At 33.4% G+C, this 22,889-nt stretch overlaps 2 protein-coding genes across 8 annotated transcripts in view; one reads left to right on the top strand and one right to left on the bottom strand.

Moving 5' to 3' along the window:
- Positions 1 to 9,988, top strand: part of LOC106067906 (pleckstrin homology domain-containing family M member 1-like) — an 82,746-nt gene extending 72,758 nt beyond the window's left edge. For 6 of the 7 annotated variants that reach the window (XM_056007521.1, XM_056007526.1, XM_056007523.1 and 3 more), the window contains 3 exons: positions 3,222 to 3,353; positions 4,480 to 4,650; positions 6,206 to 9,988. In XM_056007521.1, coding sequence (XP_055863496.1) covers positions 3,222 to 3,353; positions 4,480 to 4,650; positions 6,206 to 6,349 — 447 coding nt within the window. In that variant the 3' untranslated portion in view covers positions 6,350 to 9,988. Of the gene's footprint in view, positions 1 to 2,684; positions 3,156 to 3,221; positions 3,354 to 4,479; positions 4,651 to 6,205 lie in introns of those variants that run through there. The other variant, XM_056007527.1, reaches the window with a different exon arrangement.
- A 5,602-nt stretch (positions 9,989 to 15,590) lies between these two features.
- The window catches only part of LOC106061634 (uncharacterized), a 139,471-nt gene continuing 132,172 nt past the window's right edge, over positions 15,591 to 22,889 (bottom strand). Inside the window, exons 17-18 of the mRNA XM_056007392.1 lie at positions 22,312 to 22,363; positions 15,591 to 19,626 (exon numbers count right to left, since the gene is read on the bottom strand). Coding sequence (XP_055863367.1) covers positions 19,336 to 19,626; positions 22,312 to 22,363 — 343 coding nt within the window. The 3' untranslated portion in view covers positions 15,591 to 19,335. The remainder of the gene's footprint in view (positions 19,627 to 22,311; positions 22,364 to 22,889) is intronic.

Genomic DNA, 22,889 nt, shown 5'->3' with positions numbered 1-22,889 from the left:
AGCTCTATACCACACACAGTAGTTTAGTTTCTGTATTTCAGCTCTATACCACATGCAGTAGTTTAGTTCCTGTATTTCAGCTCTATACAACACGCAATAGTTTAGTTTCTGTATTTCAGCTCTATTCCAAACTCTAGTTCCTCTATTTCAGCTCTATTCCAAACTCTAGTTCCTCTATTTCAGCTCTATTCCAAACTCTAGTTCCTCTATTTCAGCTCTATTCCAAACTCTAGTTCTATTTCAGCTCTATTCCAATCTCTTGTTCCTCTATATCAGCTCTATTCCAAACATGCAATAGTTTAGTTCCTGTATTTCAGCTCTATACCACACACAGTAGTTTAGTTTCTGTATTTCAGCTCTATACCACACGCAGTATAGTTCCTGTATTTCAGCTCTATTCCACACGCAGTAGTTTAGTTCCTGCATTTCAGCTCTATATCACACACAGTATTTTAGTTCCTGTATTTCAGCTCTATACCACATGCAATAGTTTAGTTCCTGTATTTCAGCTCTATACCACACACAGTAGTTTAGTTCCTGCATTTCAGCTCTATACCACACACAGTAGTTTAGTTCCTGTATTTCAGCTCTATACCACACACAGTAGTTTAGTTTCTGTATTTCAGCTCTATACCACATGCAGTAGTTTAGTTTATGTATTTCAGCTCTATACCACACACAGTAGTTTAGTTCCTGTATTTCAGCTCTATACCACACACAGTAGTTTAGTTCCTTTATTTCAGCTCTATACCACACACAGTAGTTTAGTTTCTGTATTTCAGCTCTATACCACACTCAGTAGTTTAGTTCCTGTATTTCAGCTCTATATCACACGCAATAGTTTAGTTTCTGTATTTCAGCTCTATACCACACGCAGTAGTTTAGTTCCTGTATTTCAGCTCTATACCACACGCAGTAGTTTAGTTCCTGCATTTCAGCTCTATATCACACACAGTATTTTAGTTCCTGTATTTCAGCTCTATACCACACGCAATAGTTTAGTTTCTGTATTTCAGCTCTATACCACACACAGTAGTTTAGTTCCTGTATTTCAGCTCTATACCACACACATTAGTTTAGTTTCTGTATTTCAGCTCTATACCACACTCAGTAGTTTAATTCCTGTATTTCAGCTCTATATCACACGCAATAGTTTAGTTTCTGTATTTCAGCTCTATACCACATGCAGTAGTTTAGTTTCTGTATTTCAGCACTATACCACACACAGTAGTTTAGTTCCTGTATTTCAGCTCTATACCACACACAGTAGTTTAGTTTCTGTATTTCAGCTCTATACCACACACAGTAGTTTAGTTCCTGTATTTCAGCTCTATACCACACACAGTAGTTTAGTTTCTGTATTTCAGCTCTATACCACACGCAGTAGTTTAGTTCCTGTATTTCAGCTCTATACCACACGCAGTAGTTTAGTTCCTGCATTTCAGCTCTATACCACACACAGTATTTTAGTTCCTGTATTTCAGCTCTATACCACATGCAATAGTTTAGTTCCTGTATTTCAGCTCTATACCACACACAGTAGTTTAGTTCCTGTATTTCAGCTCTATACCACATGCAGTAGTTTAGTTCCTGCATTTCAGCTCTATACCACACGCAGTTGTTTAGTTCCTGCATTTCAGCTCTATACCACACACAGTAGTTTAGTTCCTGTATTTCAGCTCTATACCACATGCAGTAGTTTAGTTTCTGTATTTCAGCACTATACCACACACAGTAGTTTAGTTCCTGTATTTCAGCTCTATACCACACACAGTAGTTTAGTTTCTGTATTTCAGCTCTATACCACACACAGTAGTTTAGTTCCTGTATTTCAGCTCTATACCACACACAGTAGTTTAGTTTCTGTATTTCAGCTCTATACCACACGCAGTAGTTTAGTTCCTGTATTTCAGCTCTATACCACACGCAGTAGTTTTGTTCCTGCATTTCAGCTCTATACCACACACAGTATTTTAGTTCCTGTATTTCAGCTCTATACCACATGCAATAGTTTAGTTCCTGTATTTCAGCTCTATACCACACACAGTAGTTTAGTTCCTGTATTTCAGCTCTATACCACACGCAGTTGTTTAGTTCCTGCATTTCAGCTCTATACCACACACAGTAGTTTAGTTCCTGCATTTCAGCTCTATACCACACACAGTAGTTTAGTTCCTGTATTTCAGCTCTATACCACACGCAGTAGTTTAGTTCCTGCATTTCAGCTCTATACCACATGCAGTAGTTTAGTTCCTGTATTTCAGCTCTATACCACACACAGTAGTTTAGTTCCTGTATTTCAGCTCTATATCACATGCAATAGTTTAGTTTCTGTATTTCAGCTCTATATCACACACTTGTCTAATTCCACTATTTTAGCTCTATGCTTTCAATTAGGAGGTGCTGTTTGCAGAGTTTGGTCCTGTTTTTTTTAAAATTTCTTTAGAGCATCTCTGAGACCATCCATCTTTAATGGGAACCTGACATTAGTGTGTGAAAGTATAGGCGGTTGGTCGTTGTGCTGGCCACATGATACCCTCGATAAATTAGGGCTAAGAAAAAAGATGACCTTTACATCATCAGCTCCCAAGGTCTCAAAGGGGTACTTTACTTTTTACTACACTCTATTCTAGTTCCTGTTATTTGATCGCTGTACCAGTCTAGTCTATTTCCTTTGATTTCAGATGCTAAGACAACAGTCTAGTCTATTTCCTTTGATTTCAGATGCTAAGACAACAGTCTAGTCTATTTCCTTTGATCATCTACATTTAAAAGAACAAAAGTGCTCAGACCTCAGTATAAGTTGCTTATAAAATCTCTTCTATTTTTTAACATGTAGTTTCTTTTGCCATTTCCTTTCTATACACAATTACTTGACTTGATTAGCTTGGCTAGGACTAAAAAGCATTGTACAAATACTCCTTCTTCCCTAGTGCTATTAGAGCATGGAATGGGTTGCCTGAGCTAGCCAGGAAAACCAGTGACTTGGCTGAATTTAAGTCATTGGTTAATATGCATGACTAAATGCATGACGCGTAGGACGTAATCATCTTCTTTTTTGAAGTAACGTCTGTATTATATAAGATAAGATAAGATTTCAGATGCTAAGACAACAGTCTAGTCTATTTCCTTTGATTTCAGATGCTAAGACAACAGTCTAGTCTATTTCCTTTGATTTCAGATGCTAAGACAACAGTCTAGTCTATTTCCTTTGATTTCAGATGCTAAGACAACAGCTGTGTTTTCTCAAATCTTATCTGTTTACATGCTCACACAAAATGGCAGAATCATTGAGACAGAAAGTTTGGCCAAGAGAACACTTGTATGAGCGACAGGATCTGTACTCTATAACAGTAAATACAATATTTATTTATTATTACTCTTTCATTATAGTTCTTTTATATTTTATATTGTATTTTAAAGTGCTTTAGCAGATCTGTACTCTATAACAGTAAATACAATATTTATTTATTATTACTCTTTCATTATAGTTCTTTTATATTTTATATTGTATTTTAAAGTGCTTTAGCGACTTCATCTACATTTTAAAGAACAAAAGTGCTCAGACCTCAGTATAAGTTGCTTATAAAATCTCTTCTATTTTTTAACATGTTTCTTTTGCCATTTCCTTTCTATACACAATTACTTGACTTGATTAGCTTGGCTAGGACTAAAAAGCATGCTATCACTTGCATGTGAGACACTAAACACACTGGATTAGCACACTCTTTCCTTCAACACCCATTCCAAAAAGTTATTTGACACACAGGTTCACATCAAAACAAATTACAACTAACGCATTGTCAGAGAAATTCTGTTATTAGTGTAGCCTTAGTTTGTGATATGTACATTCCTTTGATTTCAGATGCTAAGACAACAGTCTAGTCTATTTCCTTTGATCATCTACATTTCCTGTACATGTACAGAAGATGAAATGTGAAAAATTTGTGCAATGATTAAGCATTACAATGTTGGAATCAATGTATTATTTATATGTAACTGTTTAGTGCATATTTGTTCATTAAAACAAATTTAAGTTACTCATCTTGTGGTACCATAACTTTGTACACATCTGTCGGTCACATCTCTGGAAATCACTGGCCATAAATAGAACAATAGTACAACAATCAGTCCAATATGGGCCCACTTTAGCTCAAAACACTTCATCAACACTAGCTCAATGGCAACTCTAACAAAACTGCCTAAATGACAACTCAAACATAAGCAAAGTATAATGTATACTCTAAGGACATATATGTCACTATGATTACCAAACATTAAAATAGCAATTTATTAAGATAAATGACACATTTGAAATGGTGTAACATCTCTGAAAGCTGTTTATAGTACCCCGGTACAAGCAGACATCCTGTGCTGCAAAAAAAATGGTACCTAAATATCTATGAATGTATTAGTACATGACATTTATCTATCTTTGTTTCAACTAATCTTGAAAATATAAAAAACATGTCCTTTTAGGATTTTCTTCAGGTTCAGTCTTATACTCTTCATAAACTAGTCAAGGAGTTAGTCAAGTTTGCCTCTAGTCATGTCTATGAATGCTTACTGTGTAGTCAGAAAGGATTTGTTTGTGAAATCTGTCGTAATCCTAAAGTCATTTATCCATTTGAAGTGGATACAACTATAAGGGTAAGTGAATTATGCCATGATTTGTCATTAAAAGGCTAAGGAAAAAGTTCTGAAAAACTTTTTTTTTAAGTCAACAAACAAACAATTGTTTAAAATTCCTATGATGTCAATTTTTGGGTTTGTGTATTCAGCTCTTTGTTGTTACTTTGTGTGCATTTATTTAGATAAGTAAATTTTAAGTTCCCATCAATATTTAGAGGCCATGATGACCAACATTTAAGATGATATTTTGTGGCCAAATTTAATTTCACTGATGTTCATTCTTTAAAATTGTATACACATATGCAAATATATTCAAAGTATAGAAAATCTTAGCTGGAAAGTTTTAGATGTTCGCTGAAAGATGGAGTAGGATCTAGCCTTATAGAGCTCCTCCTTTGTAATCCAAGATGAGCACATTTCTCATTTTCTATGGACTCGAAGACAACTGTAAGTCCAATCCTTGCTTTAAAAAGCTGGCCGCATACGTGGCATGGGTAGATTTGGTCAGTTGCAGATAGACCTGCTTCTTCTCTCAGCTTTTTGTTGGTTCAGCGCTCTTTCACCTTGGCCACTCTTCTTGCTTTAAATCTTGAGACTCAGAGACTCACAGCTTCAGGCCATGAGGAGCAATCGAGCAAGTGCTTCCCAGCTGTGAAAGTGGATATTGCACTCTTGAGAGTGTCTTAATAGCGCTTGTATTGATCTCCCTGGAGCGCTTTCCTGCACACAACTCTAGCCTTAACCACCTGAAGGATGACATTTGAGGATGATGACCAAGGTTTGAATTGAGGACCAATAAAGATGACAATTCTAAGTGTGTACTAAACATCTAGGTAGCCATATTTTGAAGTAGTATAAAGTGTACACATTTTGTCTCCATTTTCCATACACTTTATTGTAATAATTTAAAATAAGGTGGCAAGATAAGATAACCAATGAGGAAGTGCTACGAAGAGCAGGGTGCCAGGACATCCACTCTGTTATCAGCAGCAGACGCCTTGGCTGGCTTGGCCACGTTCGTAGAATGCCAGTAGGTTGACTTCCACAGGACATTCTATATGGCAATCTAATAGTAGGCAGGAGAGCCGCTGGTCGCCCACTTTTACGTTATACGGATGTATGCAAATGTGACATGAAGCTTTTCAAAATCGACACTAGCAGCTGGGAAGAGGTGGCACTGGATAGATCCACATGGAGATAGAGCATAAAGGAAGGGTCACGGATTGCAGATGTCATATACAACAGAAGCAGAAAGAAGGGTGAAAATGCAACGGCTCCTGGTGATTACATATGCCCAACCTGCGATCGCAGCTGTGTATCAAGGATTGGCCTCTTTAGTCACACAAGAAGTTGCAAAAAAAAGATCGTCTCTCGAGACGTAAAATGCCATAGCAGTATTGTAATAAAAATTATACCAATATGTATAGAAATGTCCTAGCGAATGTTACTCTTGGTGTAGCCTATGTATTTATTTCCACAAAATTGGAAATTTGTGTAAATCAACTCTTATGCTAGATACTTTCAGGTCTATATCCCTAACAATAAAGCTCAAACACTTTGTTTCTGTTAACAGTGCAAAGGATGTAAAGCTGTTTATCACAAGACTTGCATGACTGACAGTTTGCCTTGTCCCAAATGTGAAAGATGGGGAAGAAGGCAAAGCAAGAGTAGTAGCATAGAGAACCACCCTGAGGACTATGGGATGTCACCAACCTAATCAACATATGATGCCCACATGGCTGTTTATTTTTTAAATTTTTATGTCAATGGCAAAATGCAGAATTTACATTTTCTATCGAATGCCCGAGACGTCCAGGTAAAGTGAGAAATGATTTCTTCATTTCCTATTTTGCCTAGGTTTTTTATAGAATGACTACAACAGCTTTAGCCAAACTTTTAAATGATGATTTAAAGTATTTTATTAATAATATAAATTTCCTGGAATAATACTTCTATTTGCCAGTAATCAAAATACTTTAGTTTTGTTCTTTTAAGTGTGGAGTGTTTTATTACGCCTAAGTGTGCATTCTTTGTAAAACCAAATTGTACCAGGTAAAAAGTTGATCCAAAATATGTTTTATATTGTCATTCAGCAAATTGTGTTGTATGAAAGCGAAATACGACTACTAAGAAGGAACCACTTGAATAGATATTGACTAATCTGATAACACTTTTTGTTATAATGTTTTGTTTTGTTAATTTATCGTGTTACACAAGGCTTTTAGTGCAATTCATTTATGGTCTGAAATATTAGCACATATTTCACCATTGAAAAAAAAAGTGCTTATAAACATAATAATTCATTTTACAGCCTAGGACTTACATTTTTCATTAAATACTTTGAAAGCATAGTTTTTAATGTTAACTTTGTCTTGTTTTCATTTTCTGTCCTCCTTGGTGAGGTTGTTTTTTTTTATTGTCCTCCTATGAGTTTGAAGCCACAGTGGGTCTCACAGCGTTTCTCAACATAAGATAATTTATGAGAACGAAGGAAAAGTTGGAATTCAATAAAAACATGTACAAATAGAATATGTAGACTTTTCTGCCTTTTTATAGGCATATTTTTTAAAATTATTCTTTCATTATATAACTTAGGCACCCTGGCTGAGCGATAAACGCTTGTTGTCCAAACCGGGGGTCCTGGGTTCGAGTCGTGCTGAAAACTGGGAATTTTAATTTCGGGATCTATGGGCGCCGCTGAGTCCATCCCGCCCTAATGGGTACCTGACAAAAGTTGGGTAATGTAAAGGCAGTTGGTTGTTGTGCTGGCCCTATGACACCCTCGTTAACCGTAGGCCATAGAAACAAATGACCTTTATATCATCTGCCCTATAGATCACGTCCTGAAAGGGAAACTATGTAAGTTGTCAACTGATTAGAACATTATTATACAGAATTTGTATTTTAGAAGAAACTAACAAAATTATTTCAAAATAAGAGCAGCATTTAAGAGTTTATGAATTTCTTTGATTCAATTTGCTGTTGTGTAGACAGTTTTACCCACTCAATGTTTCAGCATCTTTAATTCATCATTTTAGTTTACTTAGAAGAAACTAAAGAATTTTATATTTACTATACAAGTTTCAATTTTAAAATACAATTTGTAGATTTAAAAAATTATTTAAGTATTTAAAAATTGATATTGCACTTAGCATATGGTATTAAAATATGGGTCTACTAAGGTATTTTTAGTCTTAATAGGTCCTATTGTTTATTTGTGTATTTTTTTTCCACTCATTTATATTTAATGTATAAATATTTTTCTAAATAAGACATTTTTTACTTTGCCTAACGCAGAACTAGTCATTCTTTAGAATGCCTAGGTGAGATAGGAAATCAAGAAATATTTATTACTTTGCCTAAAACACCCTGTATTCTATAGAATGATTAGGCATTTCACACTTTGTCAGCAACATATATATTATATACTTTAATATATTGTTTGTTAAATTTACATATATATTTTTAAAAAAAAATTTTTTAATAGGCCTTGAATTTGATGAATTTTTAATTTCTGGCATGTACTACTTGTAGTTTTCTATTCTATGAATGTTCAAATTTATTCACATGACCAAAGCCGAAAATTTTTCAGTTTTGTGTTACATTCATACAACTAATTATTTTAAATCATGCACATAAGGAGTCAAGGGAGAGTGCTACAAAACTTGGTTTTGTTGTTTTTTTTTTTTTTTTTTTTTTTTACTTCTCTTCCTTTTTCATCTTTTGGCTTGTGTTTTGTTTTTTAAAAAGGTGGGAAAGTGATGCATTTAAATCTTTTGACTCCATAATGTCGCTCCCATCATTGTTTTTACCCAGCATTACTGCTTGGATCAATGCTAACAATGTTGTTGCTTTTAAATTTTATTTTTTAGTGTTTTTTTTCCTCCCATACAAGTTTCTAATTGCTTAAAGGATTATCTTGAATAGCAAAACATCATGCATTTCCTTCTTTCAGTGTGTTTTTGCAGAGAGATTTTTTGAAAGAGTAGGCTCTAAAAAGGCTCTAATTTCTTTCGATTGATGTTCTGGATGGTAATGAGCTCCAGACTATCACTTTTATGTGCTTTTAAAGAGTTCACCTATAATGTTATATGGAAAGATGAATATAATAAATAATTTTTTTTTTTTTACTTTAGATAATAATATATTTCTTAGATCTAGTTTTTTTACTTGTCCACAGTGGTCAATTTTCATTTTTCAGTAGTTGTGACATGGATAATTAGCTCAAAATTTCCATTGTATGTGTTGTAGAGGTGCTTTTTCTATAAAGTTGTGTGACAACATGAATATATATGATTTTTTAAAAATATTTATTTTCAAAGATCAGATCTAGATCGTGGAGACTTTCTCATAGTCAGTAATTTTTTTTATCTCAAACATTAATATTTAAATAATTTTTTGTTTTATAAAAATTACTTTGTGCTGTATAAAATGGGCATGCATTCCTTTTAATTCTATACCAAGTACATAATTTTCTAATAAGAAAAAAAGAAGTTATTTAATTTTCAGGAGATGATGAATAAAATTTACTGCAATCCTTGAGTTTTTGTTGAAAGGAATCATTTGTGAAACTAGTAATGTATAGGTTAATTTAACAAACTCTATCAAAAGTTTTCTTTATAATTGATTACTATACATAAAGCCTTTGCTATAATGTTTACACCAACATACAGTTCAAGATGAACATCGTATTTTATTTTATTTTGCTCTATCTTAAATTCTTATAGTCTATCTACCCGAGGCTTATCTCCCCTTATCTGAGCAATCTTATTTCCTATTCTGGTGAGTTTTTCTATATATTCTATTTAAAAACAAAATTAATTAATTATAACTAATTGATAAAATAATTGGTCAATTTTTCGATAGATTTACGTTTTGTTCGATACAATGAATGATTGTATGAAGGTCCGAGAATGGAAAGTGAGAGAAATAACGTGTGCACAATTTGGTGAAGAGAGCAAGCAAAAAAAAAACTTTTCTAAGGAAAAAGCTCCACACTAGAATTATATCTCTCTATACTGGTTAATGTAAAAGTTATTTCCCTTATTTGATATAAAATAATTGACTAATTTGTGAATTTTTAAAATGATTTATGTTATAAAGTTTCAAATTGATTCGAGAATCAGTGTTTGGGAGAATTAACGTGTACTTCATCTAAGGGCACTGTAGTGTAACAGAGTTGTTTATTTTCTGCGTGTGTCAGCGTGTAAGAAGGTCATGTCTGCTGACTTAGTGTTTATGTGTCTGTTAATAGTATGTAGAGTTATTCCACTTGATAAGAAAGTTTATAGCAGGGATGTGTGTAACTTATGACCTGTGTTCTGTAAGTGTGTGTTATTAAAGTGATGTGTCTAGAGTTGGCGTCGCTTTTTGATTTCAGTGTTCTTTGTGTATTATTAGGTTTATAAGTATCATTTTTAGTGGCCCCCGAAAGGGAAAAAGACGCTATTAGTTTTGGAATGTCTGTCCGTCCGTCCTGTTTAGATATCGTAAACTAGAAAAGATAGTGAAAATCTAACACCATAATATTTTAGAACATTCAAAGTTCTGATTCAACGGTTACTTTTTCTTTTCTGAAAGTGAAAAATCTAATTTTTAAATCATTTATGCAAGCAGTTTTTTCATAATAATACACCACTTTTATAACTATTCACTATTAATAGTAACAAACACTGGAGGCTCTTTAGAAGGGGAGATTGCCATTTATCATATTTTTAACACATCTATGCAAATGGTTTAAGATTTTTTTGTAAAAAAAAAATTTATTACATTTGTATTGCTAAGTTATGTAAGTTCTGTCATACTAACAACTACAATTACAAAAAAAAAAGTTTTTTTTTTAAAGAGAAAAAATCTAATTGGTATGCATATAAGTTGGACATAATTTAAAACAACAATTAATAAGTAGTTTTCATATTATCGCGTGAACTGCGGGGTCATTCAACGTAAATCTTACACTATTTTTTTTTCGGAAATGTTTTTTTTTCCTCGAGGATTTGAATAAGAGATTGACCCTTTACAAAACAATTAGATCAATTAGATATTCATTATAAGACATCAGTTAGGCTAGGTTCACATTTAACTTCACTTTCACCTATCCTTTGATCTGCACCACACAAGATCTTTCTTCTGTACTGTACACTCTTTACACTAATGACATAAGAAGCATCTATGACTCAGTTAAACTCATTAAATTCGCTGATGATACTGCCATAGTTGATCTTATTTCAGGAGACGAAACTCAGTATCGAAGCTCGATAGAAGAGTTTACAAACTGGTGCACCGACAACTTTCTAGAACTGAATGTCACAAAAACTATAAGAACTTATTTTAGAAAGAAAAAAACTATACGTGAACTGCAAATAAACACTGCATCTATAGAACAAGTAAAGGCATATAAATATCTAGGCGTTATCATCAACAACAAGCGTTCATGGGAAGACCACCTTGGAACTATGACAAAGAAAACAGCCCAGCGACTCTTTTTTCTATACAAACTCAATAGCTTTAAACTAAACAAGAAGATCATTGAGACTTTTTTACGGCGCGACTGTACAAAATCTGCTAACATACGGAATAACTTGTTGGCAAGGTAACGCCTCATCTAAACTGTTGCGACGTCTAGAAAACATCATTAAAAAAGCATCAAAAATTACACTCACAACATTACCATATTTAAAGGAACTTTTTGAACAAAAGTGCCTAAGAAAAATCGAAAAAATCTTGGAAGACAACGGCCACCCGCTCCATCAGAACTACGTCAGGTCGTCGCGACGTGGGCGACTGCTGTCAATCAAAACAAGAACGGAGCGGTACAAAAACTCGTTCGTACCTCACTCAGTCAGACTCTATCACCGCCACTCATTGATCAGGGAACATGAAATGCACCAAGATACCTGTGTGTAGTCGCTGAATGAACTCTTTATGTTGTCTGTTGTATTTATGTGAATTTTTCTGTTGTGTTGTCTTTATATGAGAAAAGAGTCCTTGTAATCACAACAAATTTTCGTAAGGATCAATAAAGCAGTCTTAGTCTTAGATCTGTCAACCTTCTTTCTCCATTCTTCTCTGTCATTTGTCTTTGATAGAATTTCATTCTGATGTTCTTTCTGAAAATATTGAAACCTGCCTTTTTACCTGCCCGGGTGGACCACTTCGGGGGCCGATTTTGAGTTTCCTTGTTTAAATTAACAAGTGGTGGCCGAGCGTGTAAGTAAAAGTATTTACTATAGTGATCCTATTTGAAGTGATAATGGCTACAAGAATTGGGATTCCATCCTTATTGAAAGATATGCCTTATGAACTATATAAGAAAGAACTGCTAGCGTGGAATGAAATAAAGGATCTAATGAATGAGATAAGAGCGATAGCCGTAGCCCTTTCATTACCACAAGGAAGTGAGTCAAGGATAAGAGAGAAGGTTTTTGAGCAATTGGAGCTGTCGGAGCTCAAGTGTCAGGATGGTTTCGAGAATCTGTTGAAGTTTCTTGACAAGGACAAGCCAAAGACAACCTGGCAGACAGTATTGATAATTTGGATGATTCTGAAGACTTCAGGCAAAGCGAAAACCAAAAGCGAAAAAAAAGATTTTATTGCAGAGTTTGATACAAGGTATAGGAGATAAGAAAAGAACAAGATTATACTATTACCTGAAACTCTGGCCTTCAAGTTACTCAGAAAAGCAAGAATCACACAGACTGAGAAGATGCTAAAGTTCTGACAGATATGAAAGTTGCTTATCGGAAGACGCTGTATGTATCTCCAAGTTCAAAGGAAAAGAAGGCCAAATGAAAGAACCCCATGCATGAAACAAACTTGAGCCAAACGTTTCTGGCTGAGAATGAGGTTGAGGCATTATGGGCAGCGGCATATAGGAGACGTGACTTCAATAGTTTCTAAATAAGGGATAAAGAACAGTTGAATTATAGGCCTATCAGTAAGCCGAACGTAGAACATTACGATACCGGTAGTAGACTATACAAAAGTGGAAGTCAGTTTAAGGTCAAGTAAAAATCATAGCCATGGGATAGGTGGAGGTCAATCAAGACACATTATCGATGTCAGGTCACTCAATGAAGTAAGAAAAGTTTCAGTTGGTCGAGATGGAAATGTTTTGAGATGCATTTCTTTTGATCATATAGACATCTAAATGTCCAGACAGTTGGGAAATTCAGACGCTCAAAGTTGCAGAGGACGAAGGGGAAACTGGTCTGTAGACCACAGAGAGATAGATTCAAAACTAGATTCTGAGACTCTGAACTTCTCCGCCTCGGGCAGTCCACGCTCCAGTCTAGCCAGTAGACGTTGTGGAAAGACTGGTCTGAAAACGTAGCGACGAAGTGGTTCTGTTTGAGAATGGTAGAGAAGTTCAGTTCTGGCTTTCTTTTAGATAGTGCATGAATCGAACAACTACACATGTATAGAGCTGCTACTATAGTTCCTAAAAGTCAATCATAATCTTACTGTAGCTGACTTTGTGTGTGTGGAGACTACTTTCAGGTCATGTGACTGAATCAGACGACTACCCCTTTACATTTGATCAGACTACAGAACATGGTCAACAGTTTGTTACCCCACTACATTTGATCAGACTACAGAACATGGTCAACAGTTTGTTACCCCACTTTAGAATAATATTGAAGATAGAGGTTTTCCACCCCAAAACGCTCTGTAGGGGGATTTTAAACTCAAAACCATTTGAGGGAGAGGAGTTTAAACTCAAAACTCCCAATTGGCTTGGCTACGCTCAAATAATTTTAGTGTGTAATTTGCTTTTTTTATATTGAAGAGGTATTTTTTTAGCATCAAACTCTTCTGAAGAGGGATTTAAACTCAAAAGTGCGTAATTTGCTTTTTTTTTTTAACATTGAAGATGTATTTTTTAGCTTCAAACCCCACTGGCGGGGGGTTTAAACTCAAAACTCCTTTGGCTACGCTCGTAGATTTTAGAGTGTGTAATTTGCTTTTTTTTTTTATTGAGGATGTATTTTTTAGCTTCAAACTCCACTAGAGAGGTGTTTAAACTTAAAATTGAGTCAAAACCCATTTAGCTACGCTCATAACATTTTAAGTGCATAATTTGCTTTATTTTCCTATTGAAGAGGGGGTTTATCGTAAATTTTGGAGGGTGTTTTAAAATCAAAATCCTCCATAACTGCTCTTGAAATTTTGGCATTGTCGTTTGGATTTTTTTTTGTTTTATAGAAGAGGGGGATTTAAATGCAAAAACCCCTGTTAGGGGGTTTTAAACTCAAAACCCCCTTGGCTACGCTGGGGCAAGTAATGTTTTAGCATAGAAATCTCACCTGAAATAAAATCAAAGCAAAAAATCAGTCACAAAAGTCCGTCATCCCCCCCTCCTTAGCTACGCCCATGCAATATAGGCTTACTAACTACTGTCAGTGAAGTCCTTATGAAAATAGGTCTCATAGCTAGTTTCAAACTTTCAAGCAACGACCCAATTCTCTTCAAAGTATAAAGGGTACTAATTCAACATATACCACCACATCTGTCAAGAACAATTTATTTCTTTTCCGATACCTAACAATTACTAATAATTTATTAACTAATTGGTTATTTTTAATTGATTCTTGTTTTGTCATGTACAAGAAATAATTGGGCAAAATTTCAACTTTATATGAGAGATTGGATGTGGGAGAAATAACGTGTATGACAATTGTAGCAGACAGAGGAGTGAGTTGATATAAGCTTGGTTACAACAACTCACTTTTAGTTTGTGGCAGGTTAAGCATCAAACTAGATGCTTTTTTTTTTTTTTTTTAAACAAATTTGTTAGGAGTTTTTTTCTGTTGAAAATGTTTGGTATTTGATAATGAATATAACAGCATGTAGTGTATAGATTGAAATCAGGGGCGGACTGGCTATATGGGCATTTGGGCAAATGCCCGGTGGGCCGGTACCCAAATGGGCCGGTAGGACTACTGAAATAGCCGCATCGATGCCACTATGGCACACATCAAATTGGTTAAGGTTTTATAATATTCTCTTATAAAAAAGCCATCTGAGCGTCATGTTTAAATACAAATCTTTCACAGACTCTACAGTGTAATACTATTTTTTGAGACTTTTTACGGCGCGACTATACAAAATCTGCTAACATACGGAATAGCTTGTTGGCAAGGCAACGCCTCATCTAAACTGTTACGACGTCTAGAAAACATCATTAAAAAAGCATTAAAAATTACACTCACAACATTACCACATTTAAAGGAACTTTTTGAACAAAAGTGCCTAAGAAAAATCGAAAAAATCTTGGAAGACAACGGCCACCCGCTCCAACAGAACTACGTCAGGTCGTCGCGAAGTGGGCAACTGCTGTCAATCAAAACAAGAACGGAGCGGTACAAAAACTCGTTCGTACCTAACTCGGTCAGACTCTATCACCGCCACTCATTGATCAGGGAACATGAAATGCACCAAGATACCTGTGTGTAGTCGCTGAATGAACTCTTTATGTTGTCTGTTGTATTTATGTGAATTTTTCTGTTGTGTTGTCTTTATATGAGAAAAGAGTCCTTGTAATCACAACAAATTTCCGTAAGGATCAATAAAGCAGTCTTAGTCTTAAGTTAACATATTTCCAGTAATAATGTAATAGCCTTCATTCGTATACAGTGCTACTAGTAGGCTTCATCCTTTTAGGGCCTACATACTTAGCGATTAAAAAGCAACATAAGACCTATATTTCATATAAACATATAGAGTTCACTGTATGCATTCATATCAATACATTATCAAACGTAACAGAATGATTTTGAGGACAGGTAGACCTAGAAATGGATGTCCATCATATGATATAGAATTTGTGGGCCGCATTATTTAGAAAAGCCAGGGCCGATTTTGACATTCAGTCCGCCCCTGATTGAAATCATTGAATGTTTCTATTTTCTTTAAGTATTTTTTTTAAACATAGAAAAAAATGTACTCAGAAATATCCCTTGACATGTCACAAAATATACTTTATTTTTATATTAGACAACAAAAAAGCTACATGTTAAAAATAAGCCATATACAAATAGCACTATAAGAACTAGTTCAAATGATTTAGAGCACTGGCCTAGAAATTAGAAAGTAATTATCCTCTGTTAAGAATGAACATTTATAAGATAAGATGAGTTTATTGTAACAAAGAGTTTATTATTTTGAAATTAATTGCTGATATTTAGAAGTGTTCCACTATATTTCCATCCCTAACAGTATTTGTTCTTTATATTCTTCATGAATCCTAGCATCTGCATCTGGTTATCTATTCAGATTCCTGCTATGTAGGTGGGATTAAATATAGTGTGTTCTAGTAGTGCTTAAAATAAAATATTTACATTTTTCAAATGCAAACTACCATTACCGGTACTTTACTTTTAGCTAATTCACAACTAGAATTCAATGTCTTGGATTCACTGTACTCTATTCAATGAGAAATAAAATGTAATGCCAAAGTGAACACAAATTTGTGTGATCTAATCTAATGTTTCAGTAATCTTCTTAATGGGATTGTTAATAATGCATGAAACAATAAAGTACAGCAGCAAACTATAATAATAATAATAATAATTTAACAGCTAGAATTTTTTAAAAAAAGGTTTCATAATAATTAGAGTACTAGTAATAAGAGGAAGACAATCTGATCGTTTTCAATCAGTTAATTAATTTCTCATAGAATCTGTAAGACATTTAAAAAAAAATAAATACAACAGTTGCAATAGTTCTCCTAAAAAATATGATATTTAAAAATGAGTTATTTTAAAAACATTTTATAAGCAAGTAAACAAAATGAATCAAATAGTTATGAACATAGCACAATGTTTGCACAAAGGTTACACAGAAAATACACTAGAATGATTAAAGCATGCTCTAGGTTACATTTCATAAATCCATTTCATTATTGAAATGTAATCATTACACAGGATAACACGCAAATTCAGATTTTTTTAAAAAGAATTGTTTGAAGTAGTTTATAGTTTATTGAATTCTGTGCAAAATAACCTGATAGTGAAACTTGAATCCAGTTAACAGGAACAACAACAAATACATCAGAAAAATGTCTGTGAATGATATTAATCACATCAATAGGATATGTCACACCACTCATTGTATTTCACAGCCCAACAAGGTTTTGTAAACAAATTTGTTATGCTCTAGAACTTTACAACTTCATTAATGGAGAGTTCTTTTTCAAATTTCATCAGGATAAAATATAATAATTGAGCTTTTAATGCTGAAAATCTAACAATACAGTCCACTTAAAGCATTGAAATATTTAAAATGCTTCAGACATACACATTCTAATGTATTTCTTTCTTCTTATATTGTCCAAAGCATAGTTTTTTTTAATGTTGTTGCAATAACGTACAAGATGTTTTGAAGATCCAGATATGCCAACTACCATGTAATAACCTCCAAGATGGCAACTACTTCCTGTTTATCTATGTACATGTATTGGTGAGGCATTTATATTTTTTGGAAGTGGTTTAGTTACCACAGGAATTTAAACCATTAGATTCTTTCATGTAGCACTTAATATGTTAATGTAACATAATAGAATGTATTAACATATAACTAGGGAACTATTTTAGACATATTTTCCAGAATAACTCTATAATGACTGGTCATCATTGAAAATATAAAAATAATAAAAAGCCATTGCCATGGATGGATCTTTTGGGAATACAAATAAACAAGAATATTAAGGTGGCTCATAGATAGGATGAAATTATTAGAAAACTGTCCATTTCAAAAGTTGTAAAAATCTCAAATGCATAGAAAACCTTTTTCAATAAAATGAATGAACACATACATTTATTTCTACATTATTTCCCCTCCTACATTGTGATCCTGATAGAAGTCTTTGAAAATATACTGAAATTAAATCAAAACTGAATAGCAAGAGTTTACAATAGAAACCATTTCTGCTTTTTAATAAGCTAGATGGATATTGTTTTTGATAAAATTTCCTTATTCAAAAAGTATCAATTTCAAAATGACCTATTTTGTAGTGGATTAATTAAAACATGAATAAAGGAGACAATTAAATAAGTTATTTACAAGTGAAAATAATGACAAGAAAGAGATTCTATTCTTTCTCTATTATGTGGCTTTGTTTTTATTGAAATATAATTTAATACAAGAGAAGGCTGCAAGGTTTTCAATTCATGTACTTCACAAAAAGTCAAGATAATTTTGTCTTAGTGAATACAAATCATTAAATGATCATTTTCAAAGTTCAGTTTAGCTTTTCATAGGAGGTTTAGTCACTAGCTTTGGAACAAAATATCTAATTTCCTTCCATAAGAAGTCTGCATATTAAAAACGTCTATGAATATTTCTAAATAATTAATTTGACAAATTGCATACATTCAAGTTAAAATGTTCAACACTGAATATCAAATATCACCAAGACTTTTTTTCTCCCCCCTCAACTAGAGTTCCTTCAAGGCTATAAATAAGGAATGCTTGCTTATAATTATGTATGAGAGTGCCTATTTTAAATTAGCACTAAATTCTCAAAAGACAGTGGTAATCAGAAAAGGAAAAAAAAAAAGCTTTAGAGATCATCTCAATTAAGGTTAACAACCTTTTCTGCTAAATGTAATTATTTCCACTGAAATTTTCTAAAACACTCAATCCATTCATTCTTATTGAAAGCAAAATTATTTTCAAAATTGTTTTACTTTTTGATCCTATAGCAGTAGCTGGAAGCATACTTTGAGAAAAAATATACAAGCAGGGTGTAAATTCTTATTTGAATTGTCTATTAGTCAAAGGTAAGGCAAACCTCATTAAAATCTCTTTTGCATGCTTGAAGTGTTTTGTTGCAGATAAATTTGCTTAAGTAACAAAACTGAAATAAAATACTTTTTTGTTAACAAGACTATCATAAAACATAAATAAGTGTTTCTCATATTTAATGATGTTTAACCACATAATGGAACAATACTCTGGCCTAATCTCTGCCTCTAGTTCAGCAAGTTTGAATGAAGGGACAACAAAAACACATTAAAAGACATTTCAGCTTTTATTTTGATCCTTTCCCTTAAGATGGCTTAACCATGTGTTTGTTTTCTTCAACAAAATGAGGAGACTAAGTTACAACCCTAAAGCTTTCTTTACATTATGCTATCACATTTTTTGTTTTGTTTTCTCAAAACTGACTTTTACTTGAAGTAACTATGTTTCCAGTCAGTGCCACAAATTAAATGATTATCTATTATGTTCTCTCAAAGTAATGTCAAACAAGACATACATCAGAGCCATAGATAGAATAGGATTACATGATCTAATGTAAGGTCCCATTAGCTGAACTATGCCAACAATTAAAATAGAATCTGACATTTATGAACAACACATATAGACATTAGGTGTTACAAATACTAATATACATGATATATACATTATGTGACAGCTTCAATAGGTTTCCATAGAACAACTTTTTATGCACGCTTTTTTAATGACAAAATTATATGGTCACTGAGCAAAACAAACAAACAAACAAAAAATTAAATGTGGTCCTTTCCAATATTTGACTATTTGAAATCAAAACATTTTTATACTAATGTAAATTGTATATCATCTACTGCATGCCATGGTATCTCATTGATTGAGGCAGGGAAAAACCCAACATGAGTCATCAAGAATAAATAAGAAAAATAAAGCATTAACAACATCTTGTCTAACTAGAAAACATCATCACACATCTAAAATATCTGGACTAGCTGAACCTGATGCTGCTGGGAAATGAAACATGTCTAGTCTTGAAGTAGATGAAGTCACTTGGGAACTGGCAGAAGTTTTACAAGACTCTAAGAGACTTTCTGCTGCCTGTTGAAGATTCCAGCCACAAGCTGCTAGAACCTGCTTACATTTATGGACATCAGCAAGGCCTAATGAAAAAAGTCTCTTGAGTTGTAAATATTTGCTGGCCTTGTTCACATCCCATTGAGTACTTTCTAAGGCTTTCAAGCATTCCTCCACAGTCACCTACCAACAATAATATTTGTGTATTAGCACAAGTTATGACATTTGTTTAGACCCAACTATGCATAATTTTGGTCATTATAGTTGCTCTCATTTTTTTCTCTTCATTTGAATCTAGTTCTTTGAAAATAAGTTTTAGGTCCAAATTAAAGTTTTTATATCATACATCATACAAATGAATTATTTATCCACAACCCTTTGCTAAATTTGTATTAAATGTTGTTTATCTTTTTATCCCCATAAAATTCAACTTGGTTAGAAAAAAAAAATTTGCAGTAGTTATGCTTAACAAGTCCAGTAGTTATGCTTAACTAGTCCAGTAGTTATGCTATCTTTGAAGTCAGATTCTCACACCACTGTATCATTGAAAGTAAAAAAACAAACTCCCCGTTTATGTAGGACACTTGAAGAAATGAAAATGTGGATGATCGATCATCATACAACAATTTACAAACAACCATTATTAGTGGCCCCAGAAAGAGGAAAAGCCGAAAGTTTTGTGTGGTCTGTCTGTCCGTAAGGCCATCCCATTTATAACTCAGAAACTAGAAAAGAAATTGAAAATTGGACATCATGATATTTTAGATCATTCAAAGTTCTGATGCAATAGCTAGTTTTTTCTTTTCCGAAAATGAACCGTTTAATTTTTAAAATTAACTATGCAAGCAGATTTTTCATAAAAAGACACCACTTTAAAATAAAAAACTTCAGGTGAGGTAAGTTTTCTAAAAAGGTCACATACTTTTTCATTAATAACTCAAGCTTCATTCATGGATTTGTACATTGATACAAACAATTTGCATCTAAGATCACAATGGAAAAAGCATCAATGGCTCATTGTAAAATATATTTTCTAACTATTAACATTGAATGAAATATTGATTGAAATGTTTTTAAAAAAGAATTTTGATACGATTTTCAATTAAACATACTACTTTTATAACATGTAGTTTTGACTTAGCCTCATTATACCTTTGACAGTCTAAATAAGAGTATGGCATGGGGCACTCTGGGCAACAATGGAAAAGTACAACATAAATTAAAACATAATTAAAGTAATCCAGAACCTCTACAAGGAGGCCACCAGTGCGGTACACTTCAACAATAACATAGAGACTGGTTTCAAAACACAGTTGGAGTGAGACAAGGCTGCCTACTTACACCAACACTTTTCAATATCTTCCTTGAAAGGATAATGGAAGATGTTCTTGAGTGCAATGAAGGTACTGTAAGCATTGGAGGAAGAATTATTAACTTGTGCTTTGTGGATGACATAGATGGCCTAGCAGGCACAGAAGAAGACAAGCTGACTTGGTGATCTGCATAGACAAGACTTGTGCAGCATATGGTATGGAAATAAATGCCAAAAGAGGCATCAGAATTGTAGGTGAAAAGTTGACAAGTGTCAGTAGATGTCTCAGATGAGGGAACCAAACTACTGGCCTGAATTGCACAGTCCACAACAGCACTTGCAAAACTAAAACATATGGAAAGACAAAGGCATAATCCTCAAAAATCAGACTGATGGGCTCCCTGGTCATGGCCACATTTGTGAGTCTTGAAGGCTGACTGCTGAGCTAGAAAGGAGAATCCTAGCAATGGAATTGTGATGCTACAGAAGGTTCCTAGGTATCATATTTAAATACCACATCACAAAAGAATAGATTAGAAACAGGGTTACTACAGCCAATGGACCCCATAATGACCTGCTAAGTATAATAAACAAATGCAAACTAAAAATCTATGGCCAAATTACAAGATCTTTTGGGCTCACAAAGACCTTCCTTCAGGAAACAGGACCGGGAAAAAGAAGAGGCTGACAGAGAGAGCGATGGGAAGACAACATAAAAGAATGAACGGGCCTGTCATTGAAAGAGGTTCTATTGAGAGGAATGGAGAATCTAAAGAGATGTCTAAACTAAAATGACCATTTAAGACTGTATGTGAAAGCAAAGTAGAAGACAGTTGCATCATTGATTTAGCCAATAGTTTCAGAAAGCTGATCTCACTATGAACACCTGGTGCTAAATTATTTTATCTTTTTACAATTAATCAAAATAGCTATAATAAAATTAATTAGGCTGCAGAATGGAGTAAAATCAACGATGGTATCGTCAATTAGGAAAGAAAAAGTTAAAATTAAATTCGGTCTACATGTCAGTAGGAATAATGTATTCAGCAAAAGAAATGAATAAATAAAAAGATGTTCAGACATTTTGATTTTTATGTAGTATTTATTTATTATCTGGACAGCTAGAATAATTTTGTGACAATTAATACACATGTACAATTTATTAATAAACAATATCAATACTATACCTCTAACTAGATCCAGTATTCTAGACAACTGTCTTTTAATGTCTAAAATTCTGGATATATATATATTACCAAATGAGAATTTTGCATACTCTAGGTAGATTTATACATGGGTGTAACAAGTTTTTTTTTTTTTTAGGGGGGGGGGGGTGGGTGTTAAAATAATTTCCTTTTTTTTTTAAAAGCCATCATTCATTAGTTATTAATACTAAGTAATCACTCTTACAAAAATAATAAGCATTATATAAGAATAATTTTTTTAAGAAAAAAAATTTTTTGTATGTTCCTTGGTACCGGTACTTGTTTTGAATTAAATGACTTCCTGAAAATTGTTCAAGAGTAATCTCAAGGGGTATTTTAACAAGTGCCTACCTGATCAGGAAATAGTTTGAGCAAGGTCTCTATCTCTTGGCAATTCTTCTGCCTGAAATACACAGTACAATCAATTGGCAATGGATAAAAACAAGCCAAAAAGTAATTACATAAAATAATCAGTATCAACATTGAATATTGTTAAAAAATGTGTATGTTCTGCAATGAATTAACTATTTAATGAGTAGATATAAAATGAATGAGAATTAAGAAATATCTTTATATTTTACATTAAAAACAATCTAAAAGATTTTGACAGAAATGTACATTATTGTTTACTATTTGTATTGTGAATAAATCTCAAAGTACAGGCAACAATGAAGTTAGTACTAATAGCATGTACCTAATCCAGCATGGACAGTGACAATTAAATTTAAAAGGTTATTAACAATAGTATTCAAAGCAGATTCTGCTGAACAAGTGTCTCTGACGCAGCCTATTAGATTTCAAAGTAGCACTTACCTGCCTGCTCTCCCAATAGTGCCCATGATAAAGGTAAGAAATGAAAGAAATGAAACACATAATGGATAAAGCAAGCAATGATAATTCTCACATTAGAAGCCAGGAGATAAAATGAA

Source organism: Biomphalaria glabrata, chromosome 13, assembly GCF_947242115.1.
Source record: "Biomphalaria glabrata chromosome 13, xgBioGlab47.1, whole genome shotgun sequence".
In the NCBI taxonomy this organism is placed as follows: Eukaryota; Metazoa; Mollusca; class Gastropoda; family Planorbidae; genus Biomphalaria; species Biomphalaria glabrata.
Note: the sequence above shows the minus strand (reverse complement) of the source record. Positions and strands in the feature narration are given on the sequence as shown.